This window comes from Lithobates pipiens, unplaced genomic scaffold (genome assembly GCF_037356315.1).
Source record: "Lithobates pipiens isolate NorthernLeopardFrog02 unplaced genomic scaffold, aLitPip1_a1.2 Scaffold_22, whole genome shotgun sequence".
In the NCBI taxonomy this organism is placed as follows: Eukaryota; Metazoa; Chordata; class Amphibia; order Anura; family Ranidae; genus Lithobates; species Lithobates pipiens.
Window position 1 is genome coordinate 247792669 of NW_027507784.1, and position 18002 is coordinate 247810670.

The following is an 18002-nucleotide window of genomic DNA, read 5'->3' on the forward strand; positions in this document are numbered from 1 at the left end:
TATTTCCCCTCTATTACTGTTCTGGAGACAACCCAAAGTTTGGGATGTTCTTTTACTTACACTTTTGATTATAATGGTAAAGAGGACACATATAGTGGGTGAATCTCCCTAACGGGGGAACACAGACAGACAGCAATAGAAACCAGTGTTCTGATCCCTCTCCACTCTATTCAAAACTTTTTAAAAAAAAGTTTTGCCTTTAGCTATATTTTAAGGTTGTATCACATTTAACACATACAGAGACAGAACAGTGAGAAGGATAATCAATAACTATTGCTTATAGTCTTTTACAAAGTGAAGATTTATTGGGCATGAATGACTAACAGGTGAACTGAGCTACAGAAAGGGTACCCGTGTTTACTCCAGACATCCAATGTTGGACATTAGAAGCATTATTGTTATTGTTTGTTTTTGTTATTTTTGACTTGATGTCTGTGTTCACATTGTTTTTCATTGAATTTGTCCCACTGATTCTTGTCACCTTTTGGAGCTATAGCAGTAGTTCACCCTTTGACTTTAATGTCGTGTATACACGACCAGACTTTTCGACAGCTCCTACGGAACAAATCCGTCAGACAATTCGATCGTGTGTGGGCTTCATCTGACCTTTGCTGTCTAAAAATCAGACTGACTTTAGATTTAGAACATGTTTCAAATCTTTCCGAAGGACTCGACTCCAGTCGAAAAATCCGTTCTTCTGTATGCTAGTCTGACGGAAGAAAATCGAAGCTAGGTCAGCTATTGGCTACTGGCTAAGAACTTCCTTATTCTAGTCCGGTCGTACATCATCACATTCAAATCCATCAGACTTTGGTGTGATTGTGTGTGGCCAAGTCTGTTAGTTTGGAAAGTCTGTTGGAAGTCCGCCAAAAGTCCGTCGGGAAGACCGTCGGACCTAGTCTGGCGGAAAGTCCGGCCATGTGTACATGGCATAAGGCATAGTTTTTGTGTTTACTGAAGTTCATATTCATTTTTACATTCCTCAGAAATACGTATTTAAATGTATAATATTTTACATTTGGTGTTTACAGGTGCACTGCGTTTTTCCTAATTTAAAATCTCAGAACTTACATTGCTGCCATCAGCAAATAACATTTTAATCAAGGATAGTAAGACGTATTGCAATGAAAGGGGCTTTTTATGTACATATCCTCATTGCTACTTGGGCATACATATTAAAACCACTGAAAAAAAACACAGTCATTATGAAGTGTGGAAAAAATAAGCTATTCTGTTGCTTGCAGGTGTTTCAGTTTTGGAGATGTGAAAGTAAATTGTACGTTATGTATGGCAGTATAGATGTCATTCGGTTTGGCAGGTTTTTAAAGCAGAACTCTATGCCCCCAAGTACACAGTTGGCATACATATATGGAAACTGTCTTGCATGCCAAAATATTTGTAATTATGTTAAGGGCCTCTGTCGACAGGCTGTAGACTTATGTTGATGGCATCAGTTTGAGATTGTTTAGAATTCATTGACAGGTTTATTTGACTTGCACTTGTTTTTTGTTCTGACTTGCATTTGACCTGTTTCATGTGGTTTTTTCATTCCTTTAAACCTGTATGGGAATACAGAACCCATCTCATGATAATTTAATGTAAAAAAATATATATATATATTTTTTGTAAATGAAAACTTAACTAAATTAAATTTCCAGTATCTGTTCAGTGATAAGCTTTAATTAATGCATTACTGTTACCTTTGAGAAATAAGTTAGGATTGAAGCTCCTTTTTTAATCTTTAAGTTTTCACAATTTCTCTTAGCTTAAAGTAAAATCCTGTAACAAAAGCACATCTTTTTATTTTTCTAAAGAGTTGTACAAGTAAAACATTAAGAACTCTGGGAATAAATATAGTAGTTTTAAAGTAGTGCTTTTGTCAGCAATGTCCCTTAAATGAAACACTGAGAGCTCACTATTAGATCCTTGGCATCAGTCACTGTACTAATTTGTTAGTCCCATGACACGAAGTGATAGGCTCCATCTATTGCTTACCAGTGAGAACAAAGACCAACTAAAAGCATGTGTGGCAGGACAGTTTACATCCATTTTTTGTGGTGTACAGTGCTTCATAAAATAAGTAAATTAAGTAAGTAAATTAAAAAAAAAACAACAACTTGCATTTGATCCCCATCTTTTGTATCATAGTCACAAGATCAATTGTTAATAAAAAGATTGCCATTGCTGACATCTCATCCTGCAAATGCCTTTTCCCTGGTAGTGATGGTACACCACGGTGCTTCAATACTTTGAGTTACTAAACAAGAACAAACATATAGATAAAGATATAACTCTGAATATTCTGATGCACATACACATGCTCATGTTCTACTCGAACATTGCCTGTTCGCCTGTTCAGCGAACAGTGAACAATTTGGGCTGTTCGCAGCAAATTCGAAAAGCCGGAACACCCTATACAAGTCTATGGGAGAAATCTAAAGTGCTAATTTTAAAGGGTAATATGCAGGTTACTGTCCTAAAAAGTGTTTGGGGACCTGGGTCCTGCCCCAGGGGACATGGATCAATGCAAAAAAAAGTTTTAAAAATGGCAGTTTTTTCAGGAGCAGTGATTTTAATACCCCCAAAGCATCCTCCCAATGTTGAGGGTATGTGGCCTGGTACGGTTCAGGAGGGAGGGGGGCCGCTCTCTCGTCCCCCCCTCTTTTCCTGCGGCCTGCCAGGTTGCGTGCTCGGATAAAGGGTCTGATATGGATTTTTAGGGGGGCCCCCACGTCAATTTTTTTTAAATTTGATGCGGGGTTCCCCTTAATATCCATATCAGACCTGAAGGGTCTGGTTATGGATATTTAGGGGGACCCCCACGTCAATTTTTTTTTTCAATTTGACACGGGGTTCCCCTTAATATCCATGTCAGACCTGAAGGGCCTGGTAATTGAATTTAGGGGAACCCCCACGCTTTTTTTTAATTTTTTTATCAATGAATGAATGAATTGTCGGCTAATGCAGAGAACACTCATTGAGTGTTCTCTGTATTACGGGACCCGACAATAGCCGCAAGTGATTTTAAAAGACTTTTTTTCCTGCACAAATGACACTTTGTGCAGGGACAGTTCTAAGCCCCAGAAACATGCGCCCCTTCACAGGCATACTATAGATACCCCCCAGCTACGAAATTTAAAGGAATATTACACTTTTATTGTTTCACTTTAATCATTATTAAAATCACTGCTCCTGAAAAAACGGCCGTTTTTAAAACTTTTTTTTGCATTGATCCATGTCCCCTGGGGCAGGACCCGGGTCCCCAAACACTTTTTAGGACAGTAACCTGCATATTACCCTTTAAAATGAGCACTTTAGATTGTGAACGTTCGAGTCCCATAGACTTTAATAGGGTTCTAAAGTTCACGCGAAGTTTAGGTCTGTTCGCAGGTTCTGGTGCGAACCGAACAGGGGGGTGTTCGGCTCATCCCTACAGAAGTCATTAGGTCAGTATAAAAGGAGGCATCTTGCATTTTCAAAAGGGCAGGATGATTTCATTGAATCCCTTGACAGCCAGGTACCTCATTTTTGCCCTTTGGAGCCATATTAGCATGTGTGCAGTTTGCTGACAGAAATTCCAATCCTAGATAAATTCTTGTGCAAAACTAAGAAACATAATTCTTAAAATTCCAAGAAAAATGTAATTTATGATCTAATAAATAAAATGTAATGGTGATAATCTTTCACTGTTCTGAAAGTGTAATTTTATTTTTTATTAAGCAGAATACTCCTGATGCATACAGATAAATAAAATATATTTAATTTATGAGTCTCAGTAATTAACTACATGCTGTAAATTGTATTTTTTCCCTGCTTATTTATAGCATGTTGTCTAGTCTCGATTTAGCACTAATACAAAAAAGGTAAAATTTCTAGTAAGCTATGCAGACATTTTGTGGAAATCAGCTCATAACTGGTGCTCTCAGGTTGTGAAAAGTTTTATTTAAACAAGTAATTTAAAACATTTCTGTGGATTATGTTTTCATTGAGCTACTGTGTTTTTTTGTTGTTGTTTTATCCTGAATATGAATATATTTATCTATCTATCTATCTATCTATCTATCTATCTATCTATCTATCTATCTATCTATATATTTTTTTATTTATATATTTATTTTTTATACATTAAAGATTGAGCAATTAAATACAATACAGAAACATTTTAACAGGGCATTGCTGTCAGAAAATATTGTTTACTGCAGATAACGAGAGTGAAGTTTTCCGTCTTGTGTTTTAGTGGGTGCTTTACCTAAATACCATCTACTAAAGCATTGTAAGTTCATAGGACTCCTGTCAAGAAACTCCTTCACTTTACCATCACTTATGTTTAGCATCTCGTTAATAGAGCCACTACATTATATGATTATTGTCTTGGAGAGAATAAAGGATCCTCTCATATTCTCCTCTATTTTGTTTGATAATCTCCAGATTTGTCCTGTTGTCCATTGGCTGCAGCTGCTGTTCAAAAAAAAAATCTCCCAACAATTTTCTTCAACACACGATCAAGTTCTGTGAAGCAGGGATGGCCACAAATTGATCAAAATGAGGACAGTCTCTGCTGAATCATCCACATTGTAAACTATGACAAGCTTTACAGATTCATTGTATATTCTGGTCATACTATATAAAAAATTGTACCAGCAGTTGCACTGCTAATGCAGCTCCGGTTTTAGGTAAAGCCCTAGCAGCTGTGTGATCAGAGGACACCTATTCATTACTGCGATGACATGACAGTAGATTTTGTTCTACAGAGTTTGTAAAGTGCTGTATGTTAACTGGTGAGATGAAAACAGTTCATTTTCCGTTTTGTTTGTTTTTCTTTAGGAAAGGCAAATAACAATGTACAATGGGATGAAGATTCAGTGGAATATATGGCGACCAATCCCGTGAGGATAGCGTTTGTTCTGGTTGTTCATGGCAGAGCCTCTCGACAACTCCAGCGAATGTTTAAGGCAATTTACCACAAGGACCATTACTTCTACATTCATTGTGATAAGGTAAGATTTTCCATTTGTTTTTCTCTAGACCACTGGAGGTTGGAGTAAGTAATTAGCCTTAAAAGTGTACTTAAACTTTAAAGTGTATGTCCAACCATTATTAATAGAATAGATTACATTTAGAGTGCGGAAGAGTTAGAACCTCTGACAGGTTTTTACTGCTATCTGGCGCATACAGTACAGGACACAGGCAAAGTATTCATAAATAGTGGGTTATATGCTCAGACCTTCAGGTGATTGTCACTGGCAAAACTTTTGAGAACACGCCCCCTGGGTGCCTCCCCATAAACCTTTCCCCACTCTATAAGTCCTCAATTTTTGCTAGTGTCCTAAGGTGATTGGGCCTTTAACTCTTCACTGTCTTCTACAGAGAAAACAAAAATACTTGGGAGTACTTATTTCAGATCATTGCAAAAAAAGAGCAAACAGTGTGGCTTTGCACACTGTTTTCCGCATTTGATAAAAGAAAATATGATGCATCACTAGAGGGGTCACCAGCAGGTGGTAGAAACTTCTGATTCCCCTATAGAGATATTTAGTTAGACCCCATTTAGAATACTGTGCCTAGTTCTGGAGACCACACTTACAAAAAGATTTTGATAAGATAGACCAGAGACAGGCACCACAAATAGCAAAAGGTTTGAGGGATAATACATATCAGGAAAGACTTTGGGAAAACAATTATGTACAGTCTGGAGGAAAGAAGGGAAAAGGGAAACATGATTGAAACCTTTAAATACACTAAATGGGGGAAAAAGGTTCAGAAGGGCAGAATTTTCAAAAATATTATTTTACTGAAAAAATAGTTGCTGCTTTGGAATAGGCTTCCAGCAGGGTTAGTGAGCCAGCCAACAGTAAGTGGATTCAAACATGCTTGAGATAATCATAGATCCACAAAAAAGCTAAAGTATATACCATATATGATATATATATATATATATATATATATATATATATATATATATATATATATATATATATAATACAGATGCATCTAAAAAATTAGGATGTCATCAAAAAGTCAATTTATTTCATTAATTCAATTCAAAAAGTGAATATCATATATTTTATATAGATACATTACACACAGAGTGATATATTTCAAGCATTCCTTTCTTTTCATTTTAATGACCATGGCTTACAGCTGGTGAAACCCCAAAATTCTGTATCTCGGAAAATTCGAATATTACATAAGACCAATACATTTTTTGTAATGCATGCAAAATGTACTCAAACTTGCCCATTGATGACTGCTTTAGAAATCAAGCTCCCTTTATTAAGGCTTTGCGAAATAGATATCGACTCTCAAAATCCATGACATTCTCTCTGCACATACTGTTCAATATTTTCCTAGAGCAACCTGAGAGCCCTAAAATCCATATCACTCTAATATGTAGGATGGAAAATCAAGGGCTGATCCTCTCCCCTCAAATCTGTGTGTTTTAAAACAGATCACTAAGGCTATACTATACATTACATTTAATGATCAAAAGTAAGGGTTGAGATTAGACATGCTAGCCCATGACATTCCTTACTGATATTCATATTTGCATATCAAAGTGCCCTGAGTTTGGTACTATTAATGAAATTACTTTACGTTTTTTGTGCGAGAAAAGGTGCTTTAAATAATCAATTATAATTCCAGCTATATACTTCCCTTCACTAGTTGATCCTTCAAGCTTCCCCACAGCAGCCAATCAAGTGGTCTTTGTTAAATAATATGCATCAGTTTTCCCACTCTGATTGGCTGGCTTAGCCTCATTTCAAATCACCTAGGTCTTTAGAACCAAAAACCATGTAACTGGCCAACTGGGGAAGAGATCCTGGAGCTTTCTTCATATGTTTAATGGAACACTAATCTTGTTTAAGCTTAAAATTGTATTGGTAGTATAAGTTCACTTTAATTAGCAATTTAATGTATCTGTTTTCTTCAGCATCTTTTGTTTGACCTGTTTCTATTAAATAATGTAAAAAAACAAACATCTTGGGCACATGATTTCTGCATTATTTATGTCTTTGGCCTAACACAGAGATCCAACTACCTGCACAGACAAGTAGTCCAGTTTGCCAGCCAATATCCTAATGTACGTGTGACTTCATGGAGAATGGCGACCATCTGGGGAGGGGCAAGTCTTCTGTCCACCTACTTGCAAAGTATGAGGAACCTCCTAGAGATGTCTGACTGGTCTTGGGATTTCTTCATCAATCTCAGTGCAGCCGACTATCCAGTCAGGTAAAGAAACCTTTAAGTAACATTATATACTGTATGGTATATCTGCATGTGCAAATCCAGTTAAGCTTCTTTTCAATTTTTTGCATTTCATCCACTCATCTTTCCAGCCACATTTTAAAGATTGTAAAGGTTTTTTGAGTAGTGGGTGACATGGAAAATACAGATTACATGTTCCAGCTTTCATGATGGACATTTTGTAGGTATGACATTTACATGTGAAAACCCATAAAGCATAAAGGTATTCTCTAGGCAGATAACCAAATACAAAGATGGCATGAAGATAATGGAACCAAGTTACCTTCCAAGGGATGTACAGTACTGTGTATTTATTTCCCTCAACTTTTAAGATACGCACCCCTCTTCCATAGGACACAGTCCTATCTGAAAAGGTGGGGGATAATATTTTCTTCCCTGCAGTTAAAGCAAAACTTCACCTATTAAAACAACTTTTTGTCCTGGCTTCTTTCTCACAACCGGATACAAATTTCATATTTAAAAAAGTTATCTTTTTGATGGTGCACTTCAGCACTTCCTTGTTTCTCACCTAGATGAGTCACCTCTCCTTGCTCACAGCAGAAAGGAGAACTGAGCGATCAGCAGCATTTGATTACTAAGTTCTCCGTGTAGAGATGGTGGGGGAAAGATGCACCATCAGATCAATGCGGCATCCACCTAGGTAAGTATAAGCCCTTGTACACACGATCGGACATTCCGGCAACCAAATCTGTCGGATTTTGTCCGAAACTGTTGCATACACACAGTCGGACAAAGTTGTCAGAAAATCCGATCGTACTTAACGTGATGATGTTATTTCATTAGGACGGGACTACATTCAGGCTAGTAGCCAATAGCTTTGGTCTAGGAATTTGATCTGAGCATGCATGGCACTTTGTCCGTCGGAGTAGGCTACACATGATCGGAGTATGTCCGATCGGAGCATTTTGTAGGAAAATTTTACCGGCAAGTTGGTCCGTCGGATATTTCAACGGAAACAGTCCGATGGAGACCACACATAGTCGGAATATCCGACAAAACGGTCCGATAGGACACATTCCGTTGGAATCTCCGACCGTGTGTACAAGGGCTAAGATTTTTTTTATGTTTGTTAACCCCATACATCTCTTTTAAATAACACTTTAATTCAGCCCTGTGGAGCCAATACCATCTGTTATTTCTGCTTCATAAGGTTTTTCCCTGTGGAGTTAGTAATGGCTATTCTTGTAAACACTCTTCCTAGCCCTTCCAGTGCATACTTATCACTGTGACCTAGCATTGAGCATAAGCAACACTCTGATGAGTCCATCTAACTGAGAAAAAAGTCCAACAACAGCTACAAAAGCTAAATTGGTGCTTTCAGTCTTTGAATACATATTTTGGGTTATTCATATCTCGTGCCAATGAAATTAGGTTGATTTTATAGCTGGCATAGAGATATATAACATTATTAGCAACTGCCAACTTAGTGACTATTTTTTTGGAGAAACTGTCTCAGGACAAATTGAGTTACCTCAGGCCATCTGTGTTTTCAGAGCACAATGGGACATGCAAGTATCATCCACCTTCCTTTAGAATAACACATTTTCAGAGCTAGAGAGAGCATTTTGGAAATCTGCAACGTGGACTCTTCTAACTTACATGTTACATGTAGATGTGAGAGGGATGGAAGTGAGCATAGGAAGTAGATGCTGATAATGCTGTATATTTTAGGAAATAACACAGGCCTTTTTGACCTGCCTCTGATTAAGGTTTTACCTAAAAAGATGTCACAATAGACATAATGCAACCAAAATTTGTGAACTTTGGTAACTCATAATGACCATGGATTTTGCTTATTTGTAAATAAACATTGCTCTTAACTCAAGTGCCAAACTTGTGTTGTATAGATCCTTGCTGATATTGAAGGAATCTGGATTGATATTTTCTGTCATGTTGGAATTACCTTGCTTTAGGCATCTACTGCTGTGACAAAAGACTATACCACAGGCGGTTGTGATACGTCAATGTACTGAGTAGTCTGTGCTTTTTACAAATATGTGTACTGCACATAAAGTTGTGACACAGCATGACATTCTCCTCTCTACTAAATGTCTCCAGGATTTGCCTGGAGCCATTCAGCTACTGAAAGTTGTCTCATGAGGCAGTCTTCATAAATCTACGAGTGACTTCATCCATGCTTTCTATTGTGTGATTTTTGGGCACCTGCTGATGTTAAACAATGTTTTAGTAAGCACATTTATTGGCAATATAACAATTTGTCATTTTAGAGTTACATTTATTGTGGTATAATTCTGTGTGATCCTGTACCACAATAGCATTATTAGATTTACAGTATCATAGTATCTATATCATCGGAACATTTTTTCTTGGTCCCAGACGTCTGGCACTAGCACCCAGTCAACAACAGTATAAAACTTTTGATGCCTTAAGTTTTACTAATAACATTTCTTACTCTAAAGCATCCCCCAGAATTGACCATCCCTTACTACCTAGACTAGATCTAAATCCCAACTGGATGACATTTAGTTAGCTAAGCCACTGTGTATCATAAACTATTGTTATTTGTTTAAATAAAATACTCTTTTTTTCACCTTTTTTGGATCTTGGTGCTTCTGATTCACTCCAGCCTCTTTCAGTCACTTCTAGTCTACATGCACTTGAACCAGAATTGACTGAACATCACTACTCAGGCCCAGCTTATTAGTCATTGCATCTTATGCCTCGTATACACAACCGGACTTTCCATTGGATTTAACTCTGATGGACTTTTCGACTGACTTTTCAACAGAGTTCCAACGAAGTTCCGCTGAAATGGACTTGCCTACACACAATCACACCAAAGTCCGATCGCTTAACGTGATCATGTACGACGGGACTAGAAAAAGGAAGTTCAATAGCCAGTAGTCAATAGCTGTCCTTGCGTCGTGGTTGGTCCATCAGAACAGCATACAGATGAGCGGTTTTCTCAATAGGAACTGGTTCCGGCGGAGTTCCAGGGGAAAGATTTGAAACATGTTCTATGTCTAAAGCCCATCAGATTTTTCGACAGAAAAGGTCAGACGAAGCCCACACATGATCGAATTGTCCGACTGATTCGTCCCATCTGAACTTTGCTGTTGAAAAGTCTGGTCGTGTGTACACGGCATTAGGTGTGTTTTACGTACGTTTTAGACTTGTTACTATTATACTCAATAGATAGTACATTTTGATGCAAGTGTATCAAAGATGCAGCATGCAAGACTTTTTGAATGCACCACACCTGAAACGAACATAAAAGACACAGGTTTGAATGGAGCTTCATTCTCTTAGAGGGCTGTGCGTAACTAAAATGGCATAGCTAGAGCTCAAAGGACAACAATCAAATTTATGGACTCTGAAATTTGCTGTTCCCAATCCAATCCCAAGACATTGGCTCCTGCTGCTGTCAATCACAGCCAGCGAGCCAATCAGAAGAGAGAGGGGGAGGGTCTGAGCCATGTCTCTGTGTCTAAATGGACACATAGAGCAGTGACTCAGGAGCCCGCCTGCTTGGTTGCCCCCATTGCAAGCTCCTTGCTCAGGGGGCACTCGAGAGGAGGGAGGGGCCAGGAGCTTTGGCGGGTGACCTGAGAAGAGAAAGATTGGGGCTGCTCTGTGCAAAGCCACTGCACAGGGCAAGTGAGTATGACATGTTTGTTATTTTTTTTTTTTTAATTGCCTTTAATATCACTTTAACCACTTGGCGACCAGCAGTTTTACTGTGTGTCTCTGAGGGGAGAAGAGACTGATCGTGTGTTCATACATAGTATGAACACCAATCTCTCTCTTCAACCTAGCAAGCCCCACCCTCCTAAAGTTAGAACACAGAGAGGCAACACAGTTAACCCCTTGATCGCCCCTAGTGTTAACTCCTTCCCTGCAAGTGACAATTTTATAGTAATCAGTGCATTTTTATAGCACTGATCGCTGTATAATTGTCAGTGGTCCCAAAAATGTGTCAAAAGTGTCCAATAAATATGGTAACTCCACTTTTACCCTCTGGCTGATCTATGTACATTACAGGGATTTTAACGAACTTTGTTGCAGATTCTTACCTTTTGTTATTCTGAAAAAATAGCTGTTTTTTTTTATCTGTGTCCATGTACAAAGTGAATGTAAATGGAAGTGATTTTATAATTATCAATCTGCTACTGCACTCGCAGAGTTCTAATGAGGAAAGTGTCTTGGTCTGAATGCCTTTAGACATAATTTCTCTTTGAAGAATCTCACCACAAATAAAATTTTTGTTGCAGAGAATGCCCAAAATCTGCCTTGTATTTTAGCGCAGACTTCTGGAAAAATCAGAAAGCCAATCACACAATCAGTAAATTATATTTGTGGGGGGCAATTGGTACACCATCTGTGTACAGAATTCCTCCAGTTTGCCATATTGCATTGCATGTATTGCATTCATTGCACAGTAATTTACGGTGCTGCAGCCTGAAAATAAGAGGTATTTTTTAATAGCATTCCTCATCTATGGAGATGAGGGTAATGGGAGGGATTTAGTAGTTTAACTTGTTATGTTTGTAATGGTCAAAGACGTTGTTTGCCATGTTATGTTGATATGGTCAGGGCTCACACCAATTCTATCAATTTCAGTCCTAAAAATAGCATGTGGTGTCATTCCACAAGTGGAAACTAGGTGTTAAGTGCATTTCCAGCAGGTGAACGGGTATTCATTTGTATTTTCAGGGCCTTTAACCACCTCCAAACCACCATATTGTTAAAAAAAAATTGGGAGGGGGGTGCGTGTTTCTGGAAAAATGTCTATTAATGGTGCCGGAGAAAACTCAGGACAGCCAGTGCACCTGTGAATGGCTGTGAATGGCTGTGAACTGTCAGTGGACAACTCAGATCACAGTCACGATACACAAAGCCAATCAGAATGGCCCTGTACCATGTCATTTTCACAAGTTTGACTGCAGAAGTGGAGATAAACTATAACAAAGTAATGGTTTACTTTGGAAAGTTAAAGCCTAAGGGGTTGATTTACTAAAGGCAACTAGACTCTGCAAGTGCAGTTGCCCCAGAGCTTAGTAAATGAGGTAAAGTTTCACTTTACAAAGAATACCCAATCACATGCAAGGAAAATGAAAAAACAAACAAACAGCATTTTTGCTTGCACACGATTGGATAATGGAAGTCATCACAGCTTAATGGTAATGGCTCATTTACTAAACTCTGGAGAAACTGCTCTTGCAGAGTGCAACTACACTTTACAAACAGTCTACAGTGAACAATCTATTTGCCTTTATTAGATCAACTCCAAAGTGTAGCTAAAATTTAAAAAATTAGCACAAATAACATTATAAGTTATATTATAAGTTATTATTATTATAAGTTACATACAGTAACAGTACATCAAACAGTGAGATGTGTCCCTTGTGCTCATTTTCTTTCTGTTTGTAGAAAAGCTCCTCCATCAATGCCCCACCATCTTTGCAATCATCCCGTGCAGCAGGGGTTATTCAACTATGCCTGCTCTTTCCACCCAGATCTTCCATTCATAGAAGCTTTATGAATGGAGGATAGCGGATGGTTGATAGGTCCCCCTGCTCCATTCAAAGATTGCTTTCTACAGGCATACCAAACTTTTACGTACACAATGGGGTTTATTTACTAAAGCTGGAAAGTGCAAAATCAGGCTCACTTCTGCATAGAAACCAATGAGCTTCTAACCCCAGCTTGTTCAATTAATCTTTGGTAATAAAACCTGGAAGCTCATGGATTTGGAACTGCCTTTCCTGGCACTTTAATATCCATGTAAATGTACAAGATTTAATAGATCTGTGGCACTATTTTATTTTCTGGACATTTGTGGCCACATTTACTATAAGCTGCAACATCATTAAAATGAAAAATGGAATGCAAACACTTTACTGAATGGATTTGTCAGAAAACCGATCACAGATATAGCTGCATATTAAAAATTGGTGGGTAGAGTCAATGTTCTCAGTCAAACAGAACAATGTCCCTTATCAGAACCATGCAGACAGCACCACAATAACAACCAGACACATATTCATTTTTGAAGTGTGTTCACATGAGTGAACTATAATTTCTGATTGGTTGATGTGTGTTACTGCACACTGTCCTATTATATAAAGAGCATATTTCTAAATGCTAATTTAAAGTAAAAATGCACCTATGCCATGTTTTATTTATTCTCGACAAGCAGCAAAACAGATTTAGGACCAGCCTAATCCTTGGGGAGTATGTCAGCGTGTTATATTGCACAGTAACTCGTCCTGCGTTATGGCAGCCCATGTTTTCAAATAAGCTGAAAACGCACCCCAGATTGGGCCAAGCAACATCAGCCCTTTTTTTGGGAATGCAACATTATAAGTAAATGGCTCTTCAATGTACGAACACATGCACAATGTAGTACTATGTGCAAACATCACACAAAATGGATCACCATTTGTCTGTCAGAGAGTGCCAATCAATACAAATTACTTCTAGGCCTATCAGTGTTGAAGTATGTTATGATAATTCTAAACCAGTAGATTATGGACTTTTGACTTAACATAATATCCAATATTCAATTCACACACATCCGATATGTTTTCTCACACATGAATGACGTCAGCACGACTTCACCTTATTCGCTAAGCTAAAGTGAAAATTCCCTCTGGGAAGTGAAAATTTCCTTAGCTTGGTGATCTAGAAAAGAATGCCATTGAGCTAACTATAAATAAATGTTATTAAAGTGTGTATATAGCCAATACTTTCTTTATTTTATTTGGATAGAGTGGTGAAGGTTCAAAACTCCTGTTAGGATTTTCTGTAGGACAGAAGTGAGCATGATTTTGTAAGTTAAGTGGGGAAATAATAGAACCTCTGTCAGCCTTTTATTGTCAGTTTCCCTGTTGCAGATTTTTCCTTTCTCATTGACCTGTAAAGGAATCTGCTCTGGATAACTGTAGAACTTGACAGGGGTTCTAACCTATTCTACCCAAATAAAAAAAAATGCTTTGGGTATAGAGAATATAACCCTGTTGAGGTTCTCCTTTTATAGTATTTGTTATAAATACAATTTACTGTAATAGGAGAACTTTCCTAGTCACCATTTTGTGATACATAAACATCCATAATAATCATATCTCTTAGGCCGCGTACACACGGGCGGACTGTCTGCCCAACTTAGTCCGCCGAAACACATTTCAGCGGACAGTCCGCTCGTGTGTGGGCTTCAGCGGACTTTTTCAGCGGACAGTCTGGCGTACTAAGTCTTTCGGAATGTTGGAAAGACTGTCCGTCGGACTCACATTTCAGCGGACAGTCCGCCCGTGTGTATGCCAGTCCGCCCTACTTTTGAAATGAGCGGACTTTTCCCGCCCGGAGAAAAGTCCGCTCATTTCGAGCGGGTATCCAGGTAGGCGGGGCCCGCGACGGAGACGTCGCGGGCCCCGCCGCCTGGTATGGACTTAAAGGGGAACCCCAACGCCGAAAAAAATCGGCGTGGGGGCCCCCCCCAAGTCCACAACAGACCCTTGTCCGAGCACGCTACCCGGCCGGCCAGGAAAGGGGGGCGAGCGAGCGCCCCCCCCTCCTGAGCCGTACCAGGCCACGTGCCCTCAACATGGGGGGTGCCTTGGGGAAGGGGGGGCTGCGCGGCCCCCCCACCCCAAAGCACCTTGTCCCCATGTTGATGAGGACAAGGGCCTCTTCCCGACAACCCTGGCCGTTGGTTGTCGGGGTCTGCGGGCGGGGGGCTTATCGGAATCCGGGAGCCCCCTTTAATAAGGGGGCCCCCGGATACCGGCCCCCCACCCTATGTGAATAAGTATGGGGTACAATGTACCCCTACCCATTCACCTGTGAAAAAAAGTACAAAAAAAAAACACAACACAGGGTTAAAATATTTGATTGCACAGCTCCGGGGGTCTTCCGTCTTCGGGGGTCTTCTCGCCGGACTCCTCCGCTATCTTCTTGTAGCTCTTTTGCTAGCGGAGGAGTCCGGCTTTCTTCCTCCCCGCCGCCGGCCTCTTCTCCCAACTTTGGGGGTCTTGTCCCCCTCTTCGGTTCTTCTGCCGGGCCACCGCGCCTTCTTATAGCTCTTTTACAGGCGGTGGCCCGGTCTTCTGTCGCCGCTGTCGCCGCCGCCTTCCATTCTTCTTCTTCTTCTTCTTCTTCTTCTTCTTCTTCTTCTTCTTCTCCAGGAGATGTTGCCTCGACGATCTCTCCGGCCGGAATGCCAGAGCCGCGCTGCACGGCCACTTATATAGTGACAATGGGGCGGTGTCACATGGTATATGTCACATGGGTTGGTCACATGGGTTGATGTCACATGGGGACTATGACATCGTAAGGGGGCGGGGTCACCATGTTACACCAACCCATGTGACATATACCATGTGACACCGCCCCATTGTCACTATATAAGTGGCCGCGCAGTGCGTCCCTGGCATTCCGGCCAGGGAGATCGTCGAGGCAACATCTCCTGGAGAAGAAGAAGAAGAAGAAGAAGAAGAATGGAAGGCGGCGGCGACAGCGGCGACAGAAGACCGGGCCACCGCCTGTAAAAGAGCTATAAGAAGGCGCGGTGGCCCGGCAGAAGAACCGAAGAGGGGGACAAGACCCCCGAAGTCGGGAGAAGAGGCCGGCGGCGGGGAGGAAGAAAGCCGGACTCCTCCGCTAGCAAAAGAGCTACAAGAAGATAGTGGAGGAGTCCGGCGAGAAGACCCCCGAAGACGGAAGACCCCCGGAGCTGTGCAATAAAATATTTTAACCCTGTGTTGTGTTTTTGTACTTTTTTTCACAGGTGAATGGGTAGGGGTACATTGTACCCCATACTCATTCACATAGGGTGGGGGGCCGGTATCCGGGGGCCCCCTTATTAAAGGGGGCTCCCGGATTCCGATAAGCCCCCCGCCCGCAGACCCCGACAACCAACGGCCAGGGTTGTCGGGAAGAGGCCCTTGTCCTCATCAACATGGGGACAAGGTGCTTTGGGGTGGGGGGGCCGCGCGGCCCCCCCTTCCCCAAGGCACCCCCCATGTTGAGGGCACGCGGCCTGGTACGGCTCAGGAGGGGGGGGGGGGCGCTCGCTCGTTCCGCTTTCCTGGCCGGCCGGGTAGCGTGCTCGGACAAGGGTCTGTTGTGGACTTGGGGGGGACCCCCACGCCGATTTTTTTCGGCGTTGGGGTTCCCCTTTAAGTTCATACCAGGCGGCGGGGCCAGCGACCTCTCCTTCGCGGGCTCCGCCTACCTGGAGACGCGCTCGAAATGAGCGGACTTTCCTCCGCGTGTGTGGGTGAGTCCGTTCATTTCAAAAGTAAAGCGGATTGTATGGCGGACTTAGTCCGCCGTATTAGTCCGCTCAAAAAGTGCCGTGTGTGGGCAAGTCCGTTCATTCAAAAGTTTGGACGGACTGTCTGTCGGATTGTCTGACGAACTTAGTTGGGCAGACAATCCGCCCGTGTGTACGCGGCCTTAGTGTCAATAAAACCACATTATAAAAAAAACTATCAATAAATGGTGTATTGCATGCTGTTCATGCTCACTCAGTCACTATGAGATTCATTTTCTGTATTCTGCAAAAAACCTGGCTGATCCTGGTGCTCTCTATCTCCACCTTGTCCATGTCCCCAATTCACTTGGGGATTTTGCAGCTGTAGTGGTAACTCTGCACATGCTCTGTTATCAGTGAGTTTCTGTGCTGAGCATTTCCTTACTGTTACATCTGAGCAGCCCATTTGGCTAAAGAGTCACACATGTGGGCGTATGCATAGTGCTAAATGACAACCCACTCCCTTTCTCCTCCTCCATACCCACGAAACAGCTAAACACAATGGGGCGAGATATTACATGTGGATTAACCACTTACAGACCAGACCATTTTGCTGGTCAAAGACCAGACCACTTTTTGCGATTCGGCACTGACAATTGCGCAGTCGTGCGATGTGGCTCCCAAACAAAATTGACGTCCTTTTTTTCCCACAAATAGAGCTTTCTTTTGGTGGTATTTGATCACCCCTGCGGTTTTTATTTTTTGCGCTATAAACAAAAATAGAGCGACAATTTTGAAAAAAACACATTATTTTTTACTTTTTGTTATAATAAATATCTCCCAAAAATATATAAAAAAAACTTTTTTTTCCCTCAGTTTAGGCCGATACGTATTCTTCTACATATTTTTGGTAAAAAAAAATCGCAATTGATTATTGATTGGTTTGCGCAAAAGTTATAGCATTTACAAAATAGGGATAGTTTTATAGCATTTTTATGAATAATTTTTTTTTTACTAGTAATGGCGGCGATCAGCGATTTTTATTGTGACTGCGACAATGTGGGGGACCCATCGGACATTTTTGACACATTTTTGGGACCATTGTCATTTATACAGTAATCATTTCTATATAAATGCAGTGATTCCTGTGTAAATGACACTGGCAGTGAAGGGGTTAACCAGTGGGTGGCAGTGTAGGGGTTAAGTGTTCCTAGGGGTGTGTTACTAACTGTAGGGGGGTTGGGCTTTCATTTAGTGAACACTGATCTCTGCTCCAATCACATGGAGCAGAGATCAGCGTCACTAGTTGCAAGGCAGAATGGAGAAATGCTGTTTACACGGCATTTCCTCCATTCAGCCGTCCCGTGAGACGATCGCAGGTATGCCCATGGCGATCGAGTCCACGGGTCCCGGGCCGGACTCACGGGGGTCCCGACCAGCGCGGGAGCGCCCTGCCGGCGGCTCTTTTGCGATGGCAGGGCGTCAATGAAAAATTGGATGTAACCGTACGCCAATATGCCTG

At 41.0% G+C, this 18002-nt stretch overlaps 1 protein-coding gene across 1 annotated transcript in view; it reads left to right on the top strand.

Annotated features, from left to right (window-relative positions):
• XYLT1 (xylosyltransferase 1) overlaps positions 1-18002 on the top strand; it is a 521214-nt gene that overhangs the window by 312143 nt on the left and 191069 nt on the right. The window contains exons 3-4 of the mRNA XM_077448934.1: positions 4825-4997; positions 7028-7230. Of these exons, the coding sequence (XP_077305060.1) occupies positions 4825-4997; positions 7028-7230 (376 nt within the window). The remainder of the gene's footprint in view (positions 1-4824; positions 4998-7027; positions 7231-18002) is intronic.